Raw genomic sequence first — 19,221 nt, forward strand, 5'->3', positions numbered from 1 at the left:
GTTAAAGAAGGCTGCGACAGTTGTTGTTCTGTCTAGGGGCTAGAATAATTTGTCCTCTTGTCATTAACTTAATGTAACCCATTTTTCAGGGAGTAAAAGTAGATTGAGTGGTGTGTTGTGCTCCAAATATATCTCTTTGGCCAAATGACACCCCCTCTTTGAGCTCCACAATCTGAAACACTGTAGGCATGTGGATCTGGTGTTTAGCATGGAACAATCCCAAAAAAGCATCCCACTAAGGATTTCATACCACAACAGACCCTAGCTTTTCAGAGATAAGCATTTATATATCTGGCGATTGAGTTTTGTCCCAACTATCACTATGAAATGAAGCAGTAATGGTCTTAAGATGTTACTGACCAGCTATGTGACTGTCTCCAGAGACAAAGCCTGTGGATGTTAATAAAATTTGTTTTCTGCATTTTAAAAATCCAGAATAGCATCTAGATACTAAGCTAATAGGCACATTACAAATATATTTTAGACCATATTGACAACTTCAGTGGAAAGAGGATGGATGATGAATGGATAGATAGAATTTCATATATTTAAATCCTGCAACTTTATGTCACAGGATAAAGATTGCAGTGAAGTTATTGTGATTGACCAGCAATTCTATTTAGCTACGTCATGTTTTCAGAAAGCTACAAGGAAAACTCTAACATAATGTTGTATTTTGTTTTTATTAACCAGTGAATTCAGGAGACGGTATTGACTACAGCCAGCAGAAGCGTGAAAATATCGGAGATTTGATTCAAGAGACACTGGAAGCCTTTGAGCGCTATGGTGGAGAAGACGCTTATATAAACATTAAATACATGGTCCCTACCTATCAGTCGTGCTTGTTAAACTAACAGATAAGATGGTTGTGTCAACAGGGATGATTCCATTTGTATTCTCAAAGGCTATATCCAATTCTGTATAATATCTTGTTATTCGTGCTTTCTTCCTCTACAGCTGCTAAAGTAGTGGCTTCTGGACCATTAAACTGCTAGCACTATTGTGAACAAGTCTTTCCAATACATGAATAGTGCCTGTTCCTTAGATTACAATGGTGTACTGTGCTTATTTGTTCTATGAAAGAATTACTTCTTTATAACAGAGCTGACTGGAGCAGAAGTCAGAGTTAAACCTTCAGTTGTGTAGACAATAAAACCATAATTTTCATACACAATTCAGCAATTACTGTTCTGTGTCTGCTTGCCGTGGGGGTGATGTCAGGGGTTGTAATAAGAAGAGTTTATGCTGACTGCTTAATAGGTGTTTGTGATGGAAACGGAAGTTCAGCAATGCCTCTCCAGCAGCTGTTGAAAATTATGTGCTCTGATATACAATACAACTGTTGAATGTATATACCAATTACAGTAGGAAACTTTATATAGTCCATTATAAAGCTCTGTGATAAAAATTAATTAATGTTTCTTCCTCACTCATGATATGGGTTTCCAGGTGTTTCCCTTTTTATGTAGTTTGGGTTCTTATTTAGGAAAATACGTGAGAGTAGTTTTAAAAAATTTATCAGCTGGGGTAAGGTGAACATGTATTATACAGTCCCAAAACAAAGTGCTATATTAAGCAACCATTGCACAGTTGTGTATGTAGAAAGGACACTAGTATTCTTTATAGCTCTTAAAATCTTTTTTTAATTGTTTATAGTTTATAATTGTTTGTAAGTTTCCTCACTAAATAAGTTGTCGTCACCGGTGCATCCCCATAGCGGTTGTTTTCATAGTCTTGCATGTAAGCGAGGCTTTTGGAATTGATTTTATTAATTTAAATACATATATATAAAGTACACCAATAAAGAATTACATGAACTTCAGTATTGCCACACCCACTTATTCAAAAATCATGAGGTAGTTTTTGTTGCTGTTTTTTGTTGCAGGGAGCGTTAATTACAAAGTTTGGGCTTATTGTGTTTGTCTTCTCCTTTCTGATCTTTTAAGCTGCACCTGGGTCACATTTTCAAGCTTGTCTATGTAAACATGAGGGCAAGAAACTTACTTTTTTAATGAAATCTGAGATCCTCATGAATCTGGGTGATTGGGCTTTTGGAAAAACATCAACTATCACTAGACTCATGACAAAACCATGCAAGTTGGGAACACAGGAACTTTAAAAATTAAACCATTTTGGAAAATCATTTTAGTAAGGTAAATCAAATTGTGGGGCTGCCAACCCTGACAAATGTACCTTTAAGCATGACAGGCAGTGTGTTTCTGGGCAATTATAGCATAACTCAAAGTGCTTTATAAAGCACAAAACCAAAGGCCAAGTGATTTAAAGCACTTCAGTAATGGTATGACCTTCAAATACACTCCCTAGTTAGTTTACTGCTATCAGGAGATGGTATTTATACATAAAAATGGAAAACTGAGCTCCTGCATTCACCAGTTCATATAGTTGCAGCACTGACATACAGATAGCCTAGGGACAATTTCTAATTGAATATAATTATCAAACAGCCTCAGCCAGATCCTCAGCTGCTGTAAATAAGCACAGCTTCAGTGAGGCCAGTTAGCTACATGGATTTAGACCAGGTCAACAGTAAAAAAATTTTTATTTCAAGTTTATTGCCAATTAGCTCAAAGGAGGTAAAAGTTATAAAGGCTGGTGTGGACACTAGGCTGCAAGGTAAACCACAGTCCCTTTGTATTCTGGAACAAACATTTGGGGAGTGTCCAGATTACCTTTCCAGCCTTGTTAACTAACAAGTTAATTGGCAATCAAGTAACTCAAGGTAAAAAATGACTAATGTAGAAAAGACCTAGCTGTGGATCTGGCTTTTTACCTACATACCTCTCTGGAACAAGGATGGACTGGATAAGTCTTTAACATGGAGACCTGAGCCACTTGGGATAGATGACACCTCTATATGCACTGAAAACTGAACAGCTTGTTGAGCTCCTAAAAATTTGGGGGGGTGGGTTTAATGGTGCCAAAAAGACTCAACTCCTAGGGCTGGATTAAAGCATAAACACTATTGGCACTAGTCTATGGACCCAATTCCTGGAGTCATGTGATTACATCAGACTCTGCTTTCATTTTTTTTAAAAGGTAAGTTTATAATTTTCATGATTGTGAAGATAACATTGAAAAATGTGATTTGTGTAGCAACCACTAGCTGAGCCCACTGAAATCATAGCACTGACAGGTGAACTGCTTTATGTATCTCAGTGGCTGTAAACTGCCAGATCTATTGTTCTGGATTGCCTGCAAACTCTACTCCTCCCCCCCCACAATAGGCTCTCTGCATGTGGCAGGAGACATGGACTAGAGTGGACCCCACCCAAGCAGATATTCAGTTGCTGGGGCAAGACCTCACTCTAGCAACCTCTGCCTCTCCTGTGGGCAGGGGAGTGCTGATTCCCGTCCTGGGGGAAAGGAGGGGGTCCCAGGCCCCTACTATGCTAGGTCACACCCTGAATCCAGAATGACTTCCTTGTCAATTTATCTGATGCTTTCAATGTGGTAATCCACTGAGGGGTATTGTTGTTTGCTCTTGATGTGAGCAATCTGCTTTCAGAGAGTGAAAAAATGTTTTTAAATGTTAACTTCAAGTTTAATACTGTGCTGAATGTCCCCATATGGGTCTAATTTGATCATTCAGTATATAATCCTACAGCTACTTAATTTTAAAAAAATCTAGGTGCAAACTAGACAGCTTGCATACTGTTTGGAGTATGTAGTACTTGAGGATCCTGTTTATAAAACTATCTGCACTTGAGAAAGAAAACACAGTTGGTATTTAAAGTATAAATCAGCATCAGAATGTTTCAAAAGTTGTGTTCAAGCCACTGGAACATTTGCACTTCCCCATTCTAAACAGAAGTTTCTGATCTAAGTCAGCTCAGAATATGAGACTTGCAGGTTTAGTGAGCCTTCAATTCCTGTTTCTCAAAGGGGTGGTGTGGGGGACAGCATGAAGGAGAGAAAAGATGCTGCACAAGTTTCTGTGAGAAGCCCCTCCTACAAAGAAGAATTGGAGCACTCACTGGACAGGAATTGTAAGTGATCAGAGGCAGTGCTAGCTTGGGCAATGCAATAAACATTCTTCAGGCCACACCCTTAGTGCTGCAGTTTGTCTATGGGGGCCCATCTTGGCGCACACAAGCAAGAGAAAATTTTAGACCTCAAACTAAAATCCTGTGGTCTTGCTAACCATAGCGTGTTGGAACAACTACTAAAACCTATGAAATGGGAACTAATCCTTGTACCTTTAAAACACTGAGAGCGACACAAAATCATCTTATCGTGATGCAGTGGAGAAGCACAAGTAGGTAAGGATTAATTATCTTGGTTGGGGGGATGGGGTGAACAGGAGCACATGGAAAAACAAGAAAAAATTGTGGGTCTGTTTGTAATCAGATTCTAATGACACTGGCTCTTATAACAATCACTTATTACCTGGTTTGAAACAGAATATAGTATGATTTTTCATAGATACAACAAGACCTGAGATGTCTAAATGTCAACCATGCCAGTATTCTGATGCAAACTGTATGAAAAAGCTGTCACTAAAGTTGAGGCAGTTAGACTGGGAGGATGATAATCAGTAGGCCAGTATGCTTCTCCCCACACATCCCTTATTTTGTTTTATGCCACGGGAAGGAAATGCACATCACTTTCAGGGCTTGTCTACAAGCAGTATTTGCACTGCTATGCCAATGTTCATTTAGAAACTAATAAAGGTAATGTGGTGCAATGCCCTAATGTGAAGGCCGAGATATTAGTATAAAGGTGCTTCTACTGGTGTTGCTTACTTGCATACATTTATGGGAATAAGCTATACCAGTAGAAGCACCTTGAATACCAGGAGAACTGTATTCAGATGAGGGCTTGTAATGACCTAGTGATTCCTGTATAAAATCATACAGCAGTGAAATAGTTAAATCAGGACCAAAAATGTGTTGCTCAGGTCTCAAAAATAGCCTTGGAGAACAAGGGAAAAGGCCAGATAAGTGGTGTGATCTACACCTTCAATGCATAGTCATCACCACCCTCAAAGTCTTGGGGACCTTGGCCCTTGGGCAGTCAGCATGGTGGGACTGCCCTGAAGCTAAGGCCCCTTGAAGCCTGCCACAGGACGCCCAAGCTCCTGCCTTTGCAGCAGCCGTAGTGAGCCTAGAAGCCAGAAAGGCCTAGCTTAAACTAGGATTCTCAGGGCTTCCAGACCCCCTGCCATGAGTAAGCCAAGTCCTGGCTAGAACTGGAGCTCCCGGGCATCTAGCTTTGTGGCAGCTGGGATCTTGGAAGCCCTAGTGTCCTGGGTAGCCTGTACAGTGGGGGCTACCCAGAGCTGTGAACCCTGTAAGCCTAGGCTCAGCAGCCCACCAAATGAGATAGAAGCCTGCCTGGTTTCCTGCTGTCTGGATCCTGCCTGTGGTTTCAGAGATTGTCAAACTAGATACGTTTCTGCACAACATCTTAGCCTCAACAAACTGGAATTTTCCAGTGAAAGGCACTTTCATCTGAAAAGTCCCAAACAGCGCTAGTTGGGACCCAGCACAGTTTTTAGTCATGCGGTCAGGCGGTGATGAGGTTGTTCTATGCAACTTGTTCCCATAAAAACCCACCAACACTTGCATGCTAAGATGTGACATTAGTTAGTGATGGCCCTGACTTTAAATTTATGGAACAAGGACTTGAACACCTTTTCCTCCCACCCAGACAGCAACTGCCAAGTTATGAAAAGAAAAGGGTAACTCCTCCTAACCTCTCCTCAATGCATAGTCTTCCAAAAGCACAGTCAGGCCACAGTCTCTCCTCTTCCCAGGCCTATGGGCAATGACTTAGCTTCTCCCCAGCTCCCTGTCAAGTGTTAGTCCCTGTACCTCTGGGCTTTCCCTGGGTCTCTCTCAATGCTCCTGGCACTGGGTCTTGCTGTGCTGCACTGAACCAAACAGCAAATGGAGGGGATGGAAGAAGGGGCGTGGACCAGCAGCCATGAAAGTGATTGGCTTAGGGGAAAAACTACAGAGGCAAAGGCTTCTCCTCTGCAGTTTTCACTGCATGGCAAGAGCATGGGAGGTGGCTGATGCTTTGGGGTTGGTGATGCAGAGCTGCTCCTGGTATTAGTTAAAGCAGAACATTTCTGCAAGACTTGCCCTCTGTTGCTTCTACTACAATGAAGGACTGGATGTGCCAGGGGGTGAGGGAGCAATAGCAGCTGTTTTGCTGAGATATGGGGACTGGAATGAACAAACTGCAAAGTGCTGCTCACCGCAGCAATGGCCCAAATATCATGCGTGGAGCTGTTCTGAGCCTCACTGGGCCCTTTGGGGTTATACGTCTTATCATACCCCTCAGTGCTGTTAAATCTCTCCCAACAAAAGGGTCTGGGCATTAAGTTTTCCTAGTGTTGAAGTAAGTTTTTGTCTTCCCATGGTCAGGGACAACTCAGCCCATGGAATCCTAGCAAACAGAGTAGGGAACATCTCTATGTTGTTTGGCTCATCCCTGCCATATTCAGGATTGGCCTCTAAGTCCTAGTCTCATGCCTACACTAGATCTCTGAAAAATGTTATGGCCAAGCTTCAGAGACCTCCAGTATCATGTTATGTTGCCAGGTGGTGGGATACTGTGTATTGAGCAGCTAGCCAATGGTATGTGACTCACATGCACTGATTAACTGATGCAGTGCGTGTTGAATGAGAGCGTCCTTTTGTAGCAAATCATTTGTGTTCGTGAGTTGCCTGAGGTGGTGTTTTCTTCTTTTCAGTTTTCTCACAGAAATGTTTTCTGGATAGTCATTTATTCACTCGACCCTTCCACCACTGAGAGAGAATTTTTTAAAAAATATTGCTTACGGTCATTGTTTCATCATTTAGCATGGGGTGGGGGTGTCTTTTTCCCCTTCTCTAATCAAGATTATTTACCCTTATACACTATTGTACAGAGTTTTGGTATAAAAGATAAGGGCAGTAAAGACTAGTCCCTACTAGGTATATTCTTGTAATAGTTTTAGTTTACTAGTAGGTGAGATTTACTTAAGAGCCTACACTAGAACCTGTTTAATAAAAAAATGACTAGAAAGTCCCACACTTGGCTGCTGCTGTAGCCTGAGTTCATTGCACATGCCAGAGGCTCCTTGAATTCCTCCCATTTATAACCCTTCCCCCTGCACAAGCTCCCTTTATCCCCCTCTACTTCAGGGACTCCTTGTAACCCACCATACCCCCATCATCTTCCTTATACCAGGAACTCTGTGCGCCCCTTGTTCCACACGCCTCCCCACTACCCCTTCCCCACACTATCAGGGACTCTGTGCACTCCCTTTGCCTCCCCACATGCTAGGATCTGTGGCCTGCATGTCCCTCTTTCCCCATAATACTGTACCCCACTTCCCTCTGCGCCCCATGCCAGGGATTCTGAGTGTCCCCTTTCTCCTGTCCCTTTTTTTCTTTCTGACTGGAAAATAAATCCTTGAGTATCAACATTTTAAACAGCATTGGGACGATGGGCAGAGCTGAGATGGGGGCTATCATTATGTTGGGAGACATAGATTGATGGCACCCATTAATATTGAACAATTCTTTTGAGCTATAAACATTACAGCGGTAGTAGAAGCTGCTGGGTCTGCTAACCCAATGAAAGGGCTCTCTGTGCATGTCTCCCTGTTTTGGTTGTTCAGTTTTCACCACAAGCAATAGGATTCTGTCCTTTCATGCCTAGAACATTCCGTGACTTTTTTTTTTTTTTTTACTTGATTAGGTGTGGCATTCGAAAAGTTACCGTATTACAGGCAAGCAGAGGAACACCTTCAAGTTGAGCGTAGGGCCTTGCTTTGCTCTGCCAACAGGGGCGGCTCCAGGACCCAGCATGCCAAGTGCGTGCTTGGGGTGGCAAGCCACGGGGGGCGCACACCTGCGGGAGGTCCGCCAAAGCCGTGGGACCAACGGACCATCCACAGGCAAGCCGCAGAAGACAGCCTGCCTGCCATGCTTGGGGCGGCAAAATTCTTAGAGCCGCCCCGTCTGCCAATAGTAGAATAAAGAAATTCTTTAAATGTATTCATCATTTTCTCCTTGTGGGCTGGATCCTGCTCCTGTTGGTCACTGTCAGTTACCTTAGATTTCAGTGACATCTGGACTGTCCCCTTTCCTCACTTTCACTGAGCTGAAGAGATGTTTTTGTGAATTGTAATTGTGATCTCCAGCCTCAGGAACCCAGACAGCAGGCAATGATTCTGGAGAGTGAAATCTCTGAAGTCGCCTACGGAACCATTATATGAAATTCTCCAGTATGCGATGGGATGCTCAGGGAAATTACTTTAATGCTCCCATTAACAGCAATTGGAAGACTAAATTTTCCCCTCCTCTCAGGAAAATAAAACTTTTTACAGAGTTGAAAATGAATAATAGGTGTATCTAAGAAAAATAAAGCTTAACTCGGTTATTGCAAAGTCAATGGTAAAACCTATATCTTTTCTAAACTACTCTTGGAAAAAAGCTTGGACGTCTAACTGTTCAATACAGCATTTCAGTCTTGATTTTATTTCTCAGCTATTCACTTGAAGAACTCAGTGCTTGAAACTTCTTTTTAATAACACTGCATCATATGTGGCTGTTACAAAAGTAGAAATTGCTACTCTACTGCCTCAAGAATTGAAGTGAGGGAACATCTGCTCTAAGCTTCTTGCATCCAATTATTGCTTGCTATGCATTATTACTTATGGGACTAATGTGACTAAAGCTGTTTTCTGACGACGTGCAGGGCTTTGGCCTAAAATATGTTTGGCTTAGTTAAAACCAACCTACAGCTAAAACTATGTCCATCTATAATCAAGCCCACATGTAGTTTGATGTAATTAAGGGCACAATAAGATCATTCTAAAAGATTGCTTTTAAAAGGCCTTTTGTCCGCTTCCCCCATCTGACTTGGGTGTACAAGCATGTAAAAATGCAACAGTCAGGGGAAAAAAAATCCATGAAGAATTGTTTTGACATTAAGGGGGGCGGTGTGTATTCAACAGCAGAAAAATAAGGTGTATGGGGTGTAGGGGTTGTTAGGGTTCTGATTAAAAATCCCCCACACCCATGAAAATAATGTTTCCAATGAAGAAGGAAAACCCCACTGAAAAGCATTCCAGAAGAGTGAGCCTCTTTTAAAAATAAATTAATTAAAAAATCTAGTGTTTGTGATGGCTTTGTTTGGAGAGAGACAAGAATCAAGCTAGCTGTGCAGGCTCCAGATATTTTGGGGAGGAGGGCACGGTCTTTTTATTTCCCCCTTCTTTTTAAAGTGCATCCAATATTGCCAACCAATTTAATTGATTGAAAAGTATCTGGAAAATACAGCCCTTGAACTCGAATGCTTAGCAGCCTAACAATGTCACGTGTACTGCAAAGGCCACATATCTCACAAAATACCACAACATTTCACAAAGGAGGCTTAAGAGCTCCAGCTGAATACAGCTTTCTGTGTGAAATATCTTTATGGATCTACAAAGCAGTTAAACCCTCAGGGAGGGGGGATGTGCACATCTTATAGCGTGACAGCAACAAGTGTAACTACCATAGAGGCCTCATTAATAAGGGTTCTCCCTTATCAATAGAAGGAAAAAATAAATCCTCATTTCAGAAAAGGAAACTAAACCATTAAATTTCAGCTGCTTGTTTTTAAATCCTAAGTATAGTTTAAAAAAACCCAAAATGCCTTACTAGGCTCTTGTTGCCTTGAAGGGCCAGATCCTGACCACTCAAGCAACTGGGAGACGAGATCAGTGCCTAAATATACTAGTTAGGACTCTTTCTTATTGGTAGTTTTTAATTTTTTAGCTTGTACATTATTATTTGCAGTGGTCTGTTCTGGAGCATGAGTATAACTAAAGGACAAATGAGCTGTGGGTTTTTTTTGTTTTTTTTATATAAGCAAACACAGAATCCTCTATTTCCAGCCTTTTTTTAAGGAGTATTTCTCAGCTCCCTGTAAGATGTTTGTATCTCCTCTATTCACCAGCTCCCCTTCATGCCCACAAATATTTCCAACTTTTTATTACTGGCATGTAGTCTCTAGCTGCCTTTTCATGTCTCCCACATCTTTTTTTTTTTTTTTTTCCAGAGCTTTCACTCACTCATGGTTTTTATACCCTGATCAATAGAAGGCAGTCATACAAACAGCACTTTTTAATTTCTAGGGAGCTACATAAAGAGACGAAGGTGAGGAACAGCCATGGCTCAATCCAATATTATGTTTAATTTTACTTATTTTCAGTTTCTCATGAAAATTTAAGTACGTCTCTTAAATTATGTACAGCCATTTCATTTGCCCTGCTTAAGCTTTCTGAAATACTTTTGTCTAGATTTCCATCCAGAGGAGTGAGAGATTTGTGCATCTGAGGTACATTGCTTCCTGATGCACTCAGGATGGGATGTTAGATTAGTCTGAGACTCCCCTTCTCTAGAGGGAAAAGTGCTGACTGCAGGCCTGAGCTAGCAAAGCAGACAGAGGCTGTAGGAAATTGGGAACAAACAAAAGAGGGGTCCAGGAGTCAACCTGTCGCCCCTGCCCCTGAAATGTTTGAACTACTAGATGCAATTTCCTGCATTTCAGATCATTTAAAAAATTTCAGAACAAAATGTTGATTGGGAGGGGGAAAAAGGCATCTGTATTCTATAGGAGTCTTAATTCGGCAGTGTGGCAAGTTGGGCTCCATTAAAACTCTAACTAAACCTCAGGGTCCTAAACACCATCCCATTTCACATAGCAGATGTTCTGATTTTATAGGGACAGTCCTGATATGTGTAGCTTTGTCTTTTGTAGGCACCTAACCCCACACCCCATCCTGACTTTTCACATGTTATCTGGTCACCCTATTCCATGGGGACAGACACTTACAGAGCCTGACTTCTCAAAGGGGCTTGGGAGCTACAGCATCTTGGAAAAATCAGGCTCTCAGTGTTTCAGACTGAGGCACCAAAACTTGGGGAACAGGTCTGAAAATTTGGTTATATATTTGTAACATTGTATTTAAGGCACATCCTGCTTTCTGTTTGTTGAGCTAAACAACTCAGAGCTTAAGGCACTTCTGTGGGAAATTGAGACAATGAGGTGATTATTATATCCAAGGGTAGGAGTTTGTTGCAAAGGTAATGGGATAAAATGATCTTGTCCATACTCCTGAAAATGCTCCATTGTTGACGATGGGTGTAACAGTGCTGAGCACACTGTGTCACCTTGTCTACCCTAAGGACATTTCTCAACCAGCTTTAGTATCACTGGAAGTCTGTTGGCTGCCAATGCTATTTTCAGTCCCAAACTGATCAGACTTGCTCTGAGCAGGGTTAAATGACACTGTGCTGAAAACTGTACACTAGGGCTCCCTGTGTTACTAACACTGATTCAGCTGAACTGATATTGGCAATAAGAACAGCCATAGTGGGTCAGACCAAAGGTCCATTTAGCCCAGTATCCTGTCTTCTGCCAATGCCAGGTGCCCCAGAGGAAATGAATAGAACAGGCAATCAAGTGATCCATCCCCTGTCACCCATTCCCAGCTTCTGACAAATAGAGGCTAGGAACACCATCCCTGCCCATCCTGGCTAATAGCCATTGATGGACCTATCCTCCATGAACTTATCTAGTTCTTCTTTGAACCCTGTTACAGTTTGGCAGACTTTTTTCCAAATGCTTCTAGTGCAAACAAGGCCTGCAAGCCCAGCCATTTGAGAAACTGGGGCTAAAAGAGCAGGTTTTAACCGCAGATGCTGAATGTGGTTTATCCTGGACTGCACTGGCAGAACTGTGTCCAGCACCAGTGCAGATACACCTATTGCTGACGCCAGTTGTTAGCTACAGGTAATTTTCATAGTTTAGACAAGGCACAAAACAATGCCCAATGTCTTGGCACTGCCTAAGTGGATGGAGGCAATGTACCAGCCCAACATCCAGGGCCATTTGGCCTATCTGAAGGTAACGATTTTTGAGCGACAGGCCATGCACACATTCTTTACAAAGGACTTCACTATTATCGGGATAAGGGAAAGACACGGGCTGTGTCTACACAAGCCTTTTTTTCTCTAAAGTTTCCAACTTTTGCTAGCACCAGTGCAGGGCTACTATCAGTAGCAACAGTGAGCAGGCTAGAGTAGATGAGCTCTGTGTCCTCTAATCCTGCCTAGATATGGTGCATAAAATGCTGCCACCTGCTTTTGTCTACACTAGAGTTCCTACTCCTTCCACCAGTGTGGGGGAAATGTTAGGAATAGTTTCCTAACGTAGACCAGGCCAGAGATGCAGCAGTTGGAAGCAATACCCGAGAGAAATAGTAACCAGAGTAATAGTCATTTGAACACAGACAGATGTTTTCCTTGAGCCCTGAAGTGTGGTTAACTATGTATAAACTTTCACTGCTGCTTTTGCTCTTTTCTCCAACTTTGCTAAAGGCAAGAATAGGAACTGTGTAAACAGTAAATAAAACTTGACTGGGAAAGAATATCCGAGGTCTGTGTCTACTCATTTCTATCATTCTCCCAAGTCCAGACTCTACTTCACTGTCTGGAAGTGGAGATACTAATTTTTAAAAATTGTACTCCTAGAGCTCCTTCCATCTAAGGCTCTCAAAACATTTTACCAACACTAGCAGCTAAGCCTCATAACACGCCAGCAAGAGAGGGAGACATTATTACTCCTGAGTAAACACAAGTCAGGCCTTGTCTACACTACTGGGGTAAGTTGATGTAATTTATGCTACTCCAGCTACATAAATAATGTGGCTGGAGTTGATGTAGCTTAGGTTGACTTACCGCAGTGTCTACACTGTGCTGCATCGATTGGAGACACTCTGCGGTTGACTTCCCTTACTCCTCTTGTTCCAGTGGAGTACTGGAGTTGACCGGAAAGCGCTCTGTGGTCAATTTTTGCGGGTCTTCATTAGACCCACTAAATCTCCCCAATCTCAGCAATGTGGCTCGGAAGTGTAGACATAACCATACACACAGCAGTCTGAGTCAAAGCTACAGGTAAAACCCAGTTTCTTGCTCTAAGCTGATGACTCCTCTTTCAATGTTCGGTCCTCAATGTGAGCTCTTGATCTCAATGAAACTAAAATGGGGAAGTGATTCCATAAGAGAGAGACTGTTTCAGTTCAGCGTGTACAAAACTTGTTGTAGTTATACAAAGTAACATTTGGAGCTAAATGTCACTTGTCTTATCCTTTGTGATTTGTCTCAGTGAAGTCAATGGGATTATTTGTGTGAGAGAGGAGAGCAGGAACTGACTCCTGACCTTCTCTTTAAACTTGTGGTGTTGTATCACAGGCTGTGAGTTTTCCCTCTGTAATTCTTTTTTCTACCTTCAGAAGCACTTTGGAGGGCTTGCGCTTACATTATAACCGTATCTTCTTCATGTGGCTGCTGCACCTTACTTCTGTGCCTTACTTTGTCCTCTATCCCTTTCACTTGTTCTCTTTTTTTTTTTTTAACTCTCATGTCTAAATTACTTTCTCCTGCTAATCTCAGAAGACTGAAGAGATTTGTCTTCCCCTCCTTCCCGCCCTGTATAGTGATTTGGAATAAAAGTCGCATGCAGCATTTGCTAAGAAAAAAAAATACCAAAGTTAAAATCAGCGATGGGATGTGTGTATTCAGAAATTGGTAAACTTCTATCATCAGGCAACAATAAGAATAATGAAATATGCAGTGAAGGACATTTCTTTTTTAGTGTGAACTTTCTCTTCACACATTTCAGTAAATACACAGCCCAAGAGCAATAAATCCCCCAGCAGGAAAGCATGTTTGCAAAGAACACCTCAGGATGGCAACTATCTGCTTTTCCTAATGTAACTTCAAACTGAGGTTAAACATACAACTCAAACACTCACGTAAGTTAGACAAAACTCCTTTATACTAGCAGGAGCTATGAGCAGGAACAGACATGAGACTGATGAACAGCTCCGAAACTTAAATTTAAACCAAAATCTGCTTTAAAATATATTCTAACATTTCCCTCCCATAAAATCAGGTTCTAATAAGAGAGAAGACACAGCCAATAAATAAAATACAGCTGAACCCATGTGAACTTAACTTATGTTAGGCCAATTGTAAGCAGGTGTCTATTATGACACTAGGAGCTCCACTAGTATATTTATATATTATTTCATGATAGTTTAAGCATAGCTAGGGAACCAATGTACAAGAAGAGCCTCACAAGTCCCGGTTTCTTCTACATTAGCCACAGAGTAAAATCCCCAGATAGGTTCCAAAACTTCCCTTCAAACCTCCCTAGGAATGAGGATAGTGTCTCACATGTTGAAGTTCAATGAAAGCAGACAATAGACGGAAGTCTGGGGTTTTCTCTGCAATATGTGGAGAGTGGCTGGGACACAGATTAGGCAAGAGATGAGGTTTATTTACTAACTGCAAATCTCTAAAGCGTTCCTGTTTTTAGGGTAAAGGCTAGAAAACTGACTTGCACCCTGTAGATCTGTGCAGTTTGTCAGCTCTGCCAGGCCACCCGTTTCCTGGGCCAGCAGACTCTGCCAAACCATAGGTGACTAAGTGGGAATTTTCTGCAATATTTTTATGATTGACCTGTATGGCAGTGACTTACTTGACTGGGGATTGCTAGCCAGAGGGTACAAAAAGGTTAAAAGGCTCTTCTCGGTGCAGAGCTGGAGCCATGAGGGATTTGTGTCAGGAACTGCCTGGGGTAGTATGAATGGGTTGTTAAGGACTGGACGAAACTCATCCATAGCTAGGGAGGATCCAGCAATACAGTGAGAACTCGGAGATAGAACAGCTAACACTAATAATGGGAAGCTCCAGCAGGCGACCGATGTGAACTCAGCATTGCTCAGCAGAACAGTGGAGTAAAAGGTGACTGGAGGCTGGGATAAAAGACAGACACAGAGCTCTCACTTAGGATTGGCAGACACAGAGACAGGGCGAGAGCCAAAAATAGAGTCCACAGCATGTTGGCTGGGTGGAGTGCTGACCTAGCCAGTACACATTAAGTTTTAACCTTTGCTTTCCTAAGCTAATCTAAGGACTTCCTGATGCTGTACTCCAGTTCTGTTATGAAAAGGCTGCCTGGTGTCATTGCAAATACCTGTGGAGGCTCAGTCTCAGAGGCACTGAGGCTGCATGGCCACCTCTTAAGGAAGAGTGGAATCCCACTGGAGGCTTGGCCTACTAAAGAGAATCCTCCAAGGGACTGTTTCAAAGTTGGGGCATAGCACAGATCTTATGGGTCTGTGACGCCCTGGGGGACAGAATCCTGTGCCCTTTCAAATGTATTAAATGACCAATGAGCTACATATCCCAGGTTCTCCACGCCTTTTAACAATTACTAAAAACAAGTTGCGCAACAAAAACTAATCCAGAAGCAAATCTACTTCATGAATAAACCAGCTAATCAAGTACTGGCTGAAAATACCCCAGATACCAACCTTGCGGCATTGCCTTCTCAAAAGCCAGTGGGAGGAAATAGCCCTACTCTATTAATCTGCACAAGCAAAATCTATTTTGGACCAAGGTGAGGGAATGAATTCCAGTGCTGAGGGCCCCATGCAGAGAACACCTTGCCAACAACCCCTAGCCTTTTACAGCAAGGTGGCACCAGCCTTAATGTTTCTGCTGCTAGCAACTTCAGCAGCATTGCATAGAGAAGCAATTTCTCAAATAGACAGATCTCAACTCATTTAAGATTTTGTAGTTCAAACCTGTACATTCAGATCCTCCTAGGAACACACAGGCAGCCAATGCTGCTCACAGAGCTCTGATATTCTGTGCTCATGTGATACATTTTGCTTAATAATCAGCTAGCTGTGTTCTGCCCCAGCTTTAGTTTCCAAATAGATTTAATGTGTAACCCAGGTAAGTCTTGTCTGCCTAAAGAAAACTGCCATAGTAATCACCGTGCAGTCCTTCAGGAGGCCTGTAACACAGCTCAGATCCATAATCAAAAGTGTGCCCAACAGTGCACAGAGACTACAACCATTACCCTTTCCTGAAGCAACTCTAATCCAGCTAATGACTCCACTAGTCTCCATCACAGCATTGCCTGGGTAGCTGGAGGTCACTGGTGTGACAACCCCAACAGTGCACATAACCCTCTTCCTGCTGTGCCAAAGTGCTTAAATGGCCTCTCTGGTTTGCTTGATGCAGAGGGCTTAGATTGGCTGGAAGCAACTCCACCACACAAATACCAGCATACGCCAGAGAGCTCACTGAGCATTCATTTTCACAGTGGCCAACATCTACCTTTTTTCATTCCAACTGATTCTAGCACTAGAATCTCTGAGGATACTAGCCTAGTAACTTGTTGCCATCTGGATGGAGGGTAACCAACAGACTCTGGTTCTCACTGCTGGGGCAGAAGATGGCTGAAGGCCAGCTGAACCCAGCTCTAAGCAATATATTAGTGTGTGATCTGGTGGCCAAGTGACTGGCAGAGGTAGGCATCACTAGGATGTTTATTACAAATTATTTGTGTAGCTCTGATCACAACCCCTCACAATGAATTCCAGCTCCTGTCTTCCTGCCTGGAATTAGGCAGCATTCTAAGGGAGAACTTTTTGAAATGGGAGCATTTTTTTCCTCCAATATTATGTGTGTGGAAAAAAACAACAAAGTGGAAACTATTCACCCCAAACAGGTGAAGCATTCTTACTGTATCTGGCAAGGCACAGCCACCATGCAGGCATATCAGTGCTTCTACTTCCCCACCATGCATACTGCACACCACAAGATGCTACAACCCTATTCTTTTTCTTTTCTTTTTAAAATCTAATCTCTTGGTGACAGTAAACATGACTTGAGGGAAGGTCCAATATAGGAACATCAGCAAAAGTAAGGGCAAAATCAGGCCTGATGTCTTCAACAATTCAATGTGGAATACTTATTCACATGAACTGTTGTGACCCTGGCCTAGCTCTATGTATATCTATTTTTTTTCAAATGTATTTTCTCAGTTAGGATGATATTCTGTGCACAGAAATCAGCTGAGGCCTTAACTGTGGAAGGCATTCTGTGACTTACAGCCTGATGAAAAGCACACAGAATCAACAACACAAGGTTAAGTCTAGGTACAGATGCAGAACTAATGATTAGTTGGACACCATTAGTTTGACGCCATGTGTTTCAGACCCAGAAGACCTCCCATTGCAAAGTTGCCGAAAGAAAAGCACACAGTTTGTCATGCTACTTTAACTGTAGAGAAACCTGCAGCTGCCTACAGCTCTCCCATCCATGTTTTCCTCAAGCCACATGGCTGGGGCCCATGGGAGCAGTAGAACTAGTATGTTCCTGCTGAGAGTGCTGCTAAGACCTGTTTTCTCCCTCTGTAGTGTTAAGTTCAGCATGCTTCTCCCTCATGGTCAGTGTGTGCTCTGAACTTCCTTTGAGCATCATTGAGCTCACAGTACAGAGGGAGAGAGAATGGAGCTTAGCAGTGCTTTATTTGAAAGATGCAGGACAAAACCTGACCAGGCATACCTGTCATACCTAAGAAGCTCTCAACCCCATAAGGAAGGGGTTGAAGGCTTGAGAGATTTTTGCAGGTCAGATGGTAAGAGGAAACAGAATGATAGGGTTAGGGGAAATGGATGTGCTGCTCAGGTAGAAGACAGAAGAGGCTGGTAGTACAAGAGAGACAAAATGATAGTGTGGCAAACCAAGAGAGGGAGAAGATACAAAAGGGAAAAATGAGACTGAGGGGAAACGAGATGGGAGGAACAGTGAAATGTAAAGAGGAAAGGATGGTAATTGTGACCATGGCATGGGAAGGATGCAGGGAGATAGCAAGCATCACAAGTGAATCTGGAAAGGATTCACCTTTTCTCCCCCCCCCCCGCCCCCTTTTCAACCAGTGGTGCTGGAACACTTCTTCCCCCTCCCCCTTCCCCTTTTTAACAGTGGGGGAGCTGAACGTCTGTGATTCTCAAACTTTTTACTTCACGTCCATCTTACCCCAGTCTGTGTCCCCTCTTCCCAGAGCTGGGGCCAGAACCGGGCCGGGGCTCTAGGCGGGGAAAGGGAGGACGCTGACAGGGGTAAGAGGGCTGAAGCTAGGACCGCAGCTGGGGCTGGGAGCAGAACTCTGGGTGTGGGGCCAGCAGGTGGGACCCTGTGCAAAACCCGGGAGTGCTGCAGCACCCCCACATCCCTAGTTCCCTTGCCTAGATCTTTAACCCTTAAAGTACAGAATATGGCTAGCAGAGGTCTAGTTGTGACACCATCTTTCAGTCAAGGTGACATCTCCTGTCGTAGTTACAGTTCATGATCTCATACTTAAAAATGTGAGGATATCAGAAACTTGTAATGCATAAAGCTATTTCAAATAGGAGGTCAATATACCACTAGGTGAGAGAGAGAGAGAGAGAAATACTACATTATTTAATTATGTTTTGGTTTACAATGTTTGTATGATGTATGATGTTAGATGTTTTAACACATGCTTGCAAAAATCAACAAAGTTAAGAATTATTCTGGTTGATTATTTATTTTTTCTTTCCAGAGCCAAAGGTAGCCAGCTGCCTGACCCATGATAATCTCATTCCTCACTAACCTATTCTCTCTCATGCCCAAACTAAAGAACTGAGAAAGTAATAAGTGATACTTCAGATACACAGGCTGTGGGGGCTAATAGCCTCCTCACTTACCTTCTAACTAGGAGCCCAGTTAAAATAAATTCAGACTGGATGCATGTGGAAAACTCAATTGCAGTCACAGCAGAGAGGAGCCAAATCAGAGTTACTAGTGTAAAACCCTCATAAGAGCTAGATGTCAGTCAGAGAACGTCATATGTTTCCTTTGATCAATATAAAGGGACCCCAAGGATACTGTAAATCTGCTGAGAACCAGCAATTTCCTTCTATTCACATCCCCCATACTGGACCAAAGAAGTCACTGAGGACCTACACTTAATTTTGCTTTTTAGCTAGATATAAAAAGCATCTCCCAGTGAAGCTGCAAGAGCTATTTAAGTCTCATCATCTCTAGATATACATATATGGGTCGATGCACCACTGTGTTACTCCACCTGTAAGACATTTTAAAATTTTGATGGAGTTACACTGGAGTAATATAGCACTGAGCCAGGCCCATACATGTGTCTGTAGTCACCTACAAATGACATCCTAGGGAATTGCTTCTAAGGAGCTTTCTAGAGTCCCTTTAAATGGATTACTAGAAAACAGCATTGAAATCCAGGTTAAAAAAAGAAAAGACAAGGATATTTACTTCTTGAGCCTTCATATTGTGGCAAAGCATCAAGCAGACA

At 42.5% G+C, this 19,221-nt stretch overlaps 1 protein-coding gene and 1 long non-coding RNA gene across 4 annotated transcripts in view; one reads left to right on the forward strand and one right to left on the reverse strand.

The window, feature by feature from the left end:
* Positions 1-1,729, forward strand: part of PACRG (parkin coregulated) — a 468,057-nt gene extending 466,328 nt beyond the window's left edge. For 2 of the 3 annotated variants that reach the window (XM_075064095.1, XM_075064096.1), the window contains one exon: positions 694-1,725. In XM_075064095.1, coding sequence (XP_074920196.1) covers positions 694-854 — 161 coding nt within the window. In that variant the 3' untranslated portion in view covers positions 855-1,725. Of the gene's footprint in view, positions 1-693 lie in introns of all 3 variants that reach the window. The other variant, XM_075064098.1, reaches the window with a different exon arrangement.
* Positions 1-13,495, reverse strand: part of LOC142046588 (uncharacterized) — a 42,458-nt gene extending 28,963 nt beyond the window's left edge. The window contains exon 1 of the long non-coding RNA XR_012655573.1: positions 12,747-13,495. This is a non-coding gene — a long non-coding RNA (uncharacterized LOC142046588). The remainder of the gene's footprint in view (positions 1-12,746) is intronic.
* Positions 13,496-19,221: the final 5,726 nt, after the last annotated feature.

Source organism: Chelonoidis abingdonii, chromosome 3 (assembly GCF_003597395.2).
Source record: "Chelonoidis abingdonii isolate Lonesome George chromosome 3, CheloAbing_2.0, whole genome shotgun sequence".
NCBI classification, from domain to species: Eukaryota; Metazoa; Chordata; order Testudines; family Testudinidae; genus Chelonoidis; species Chelonoidis abingdonii.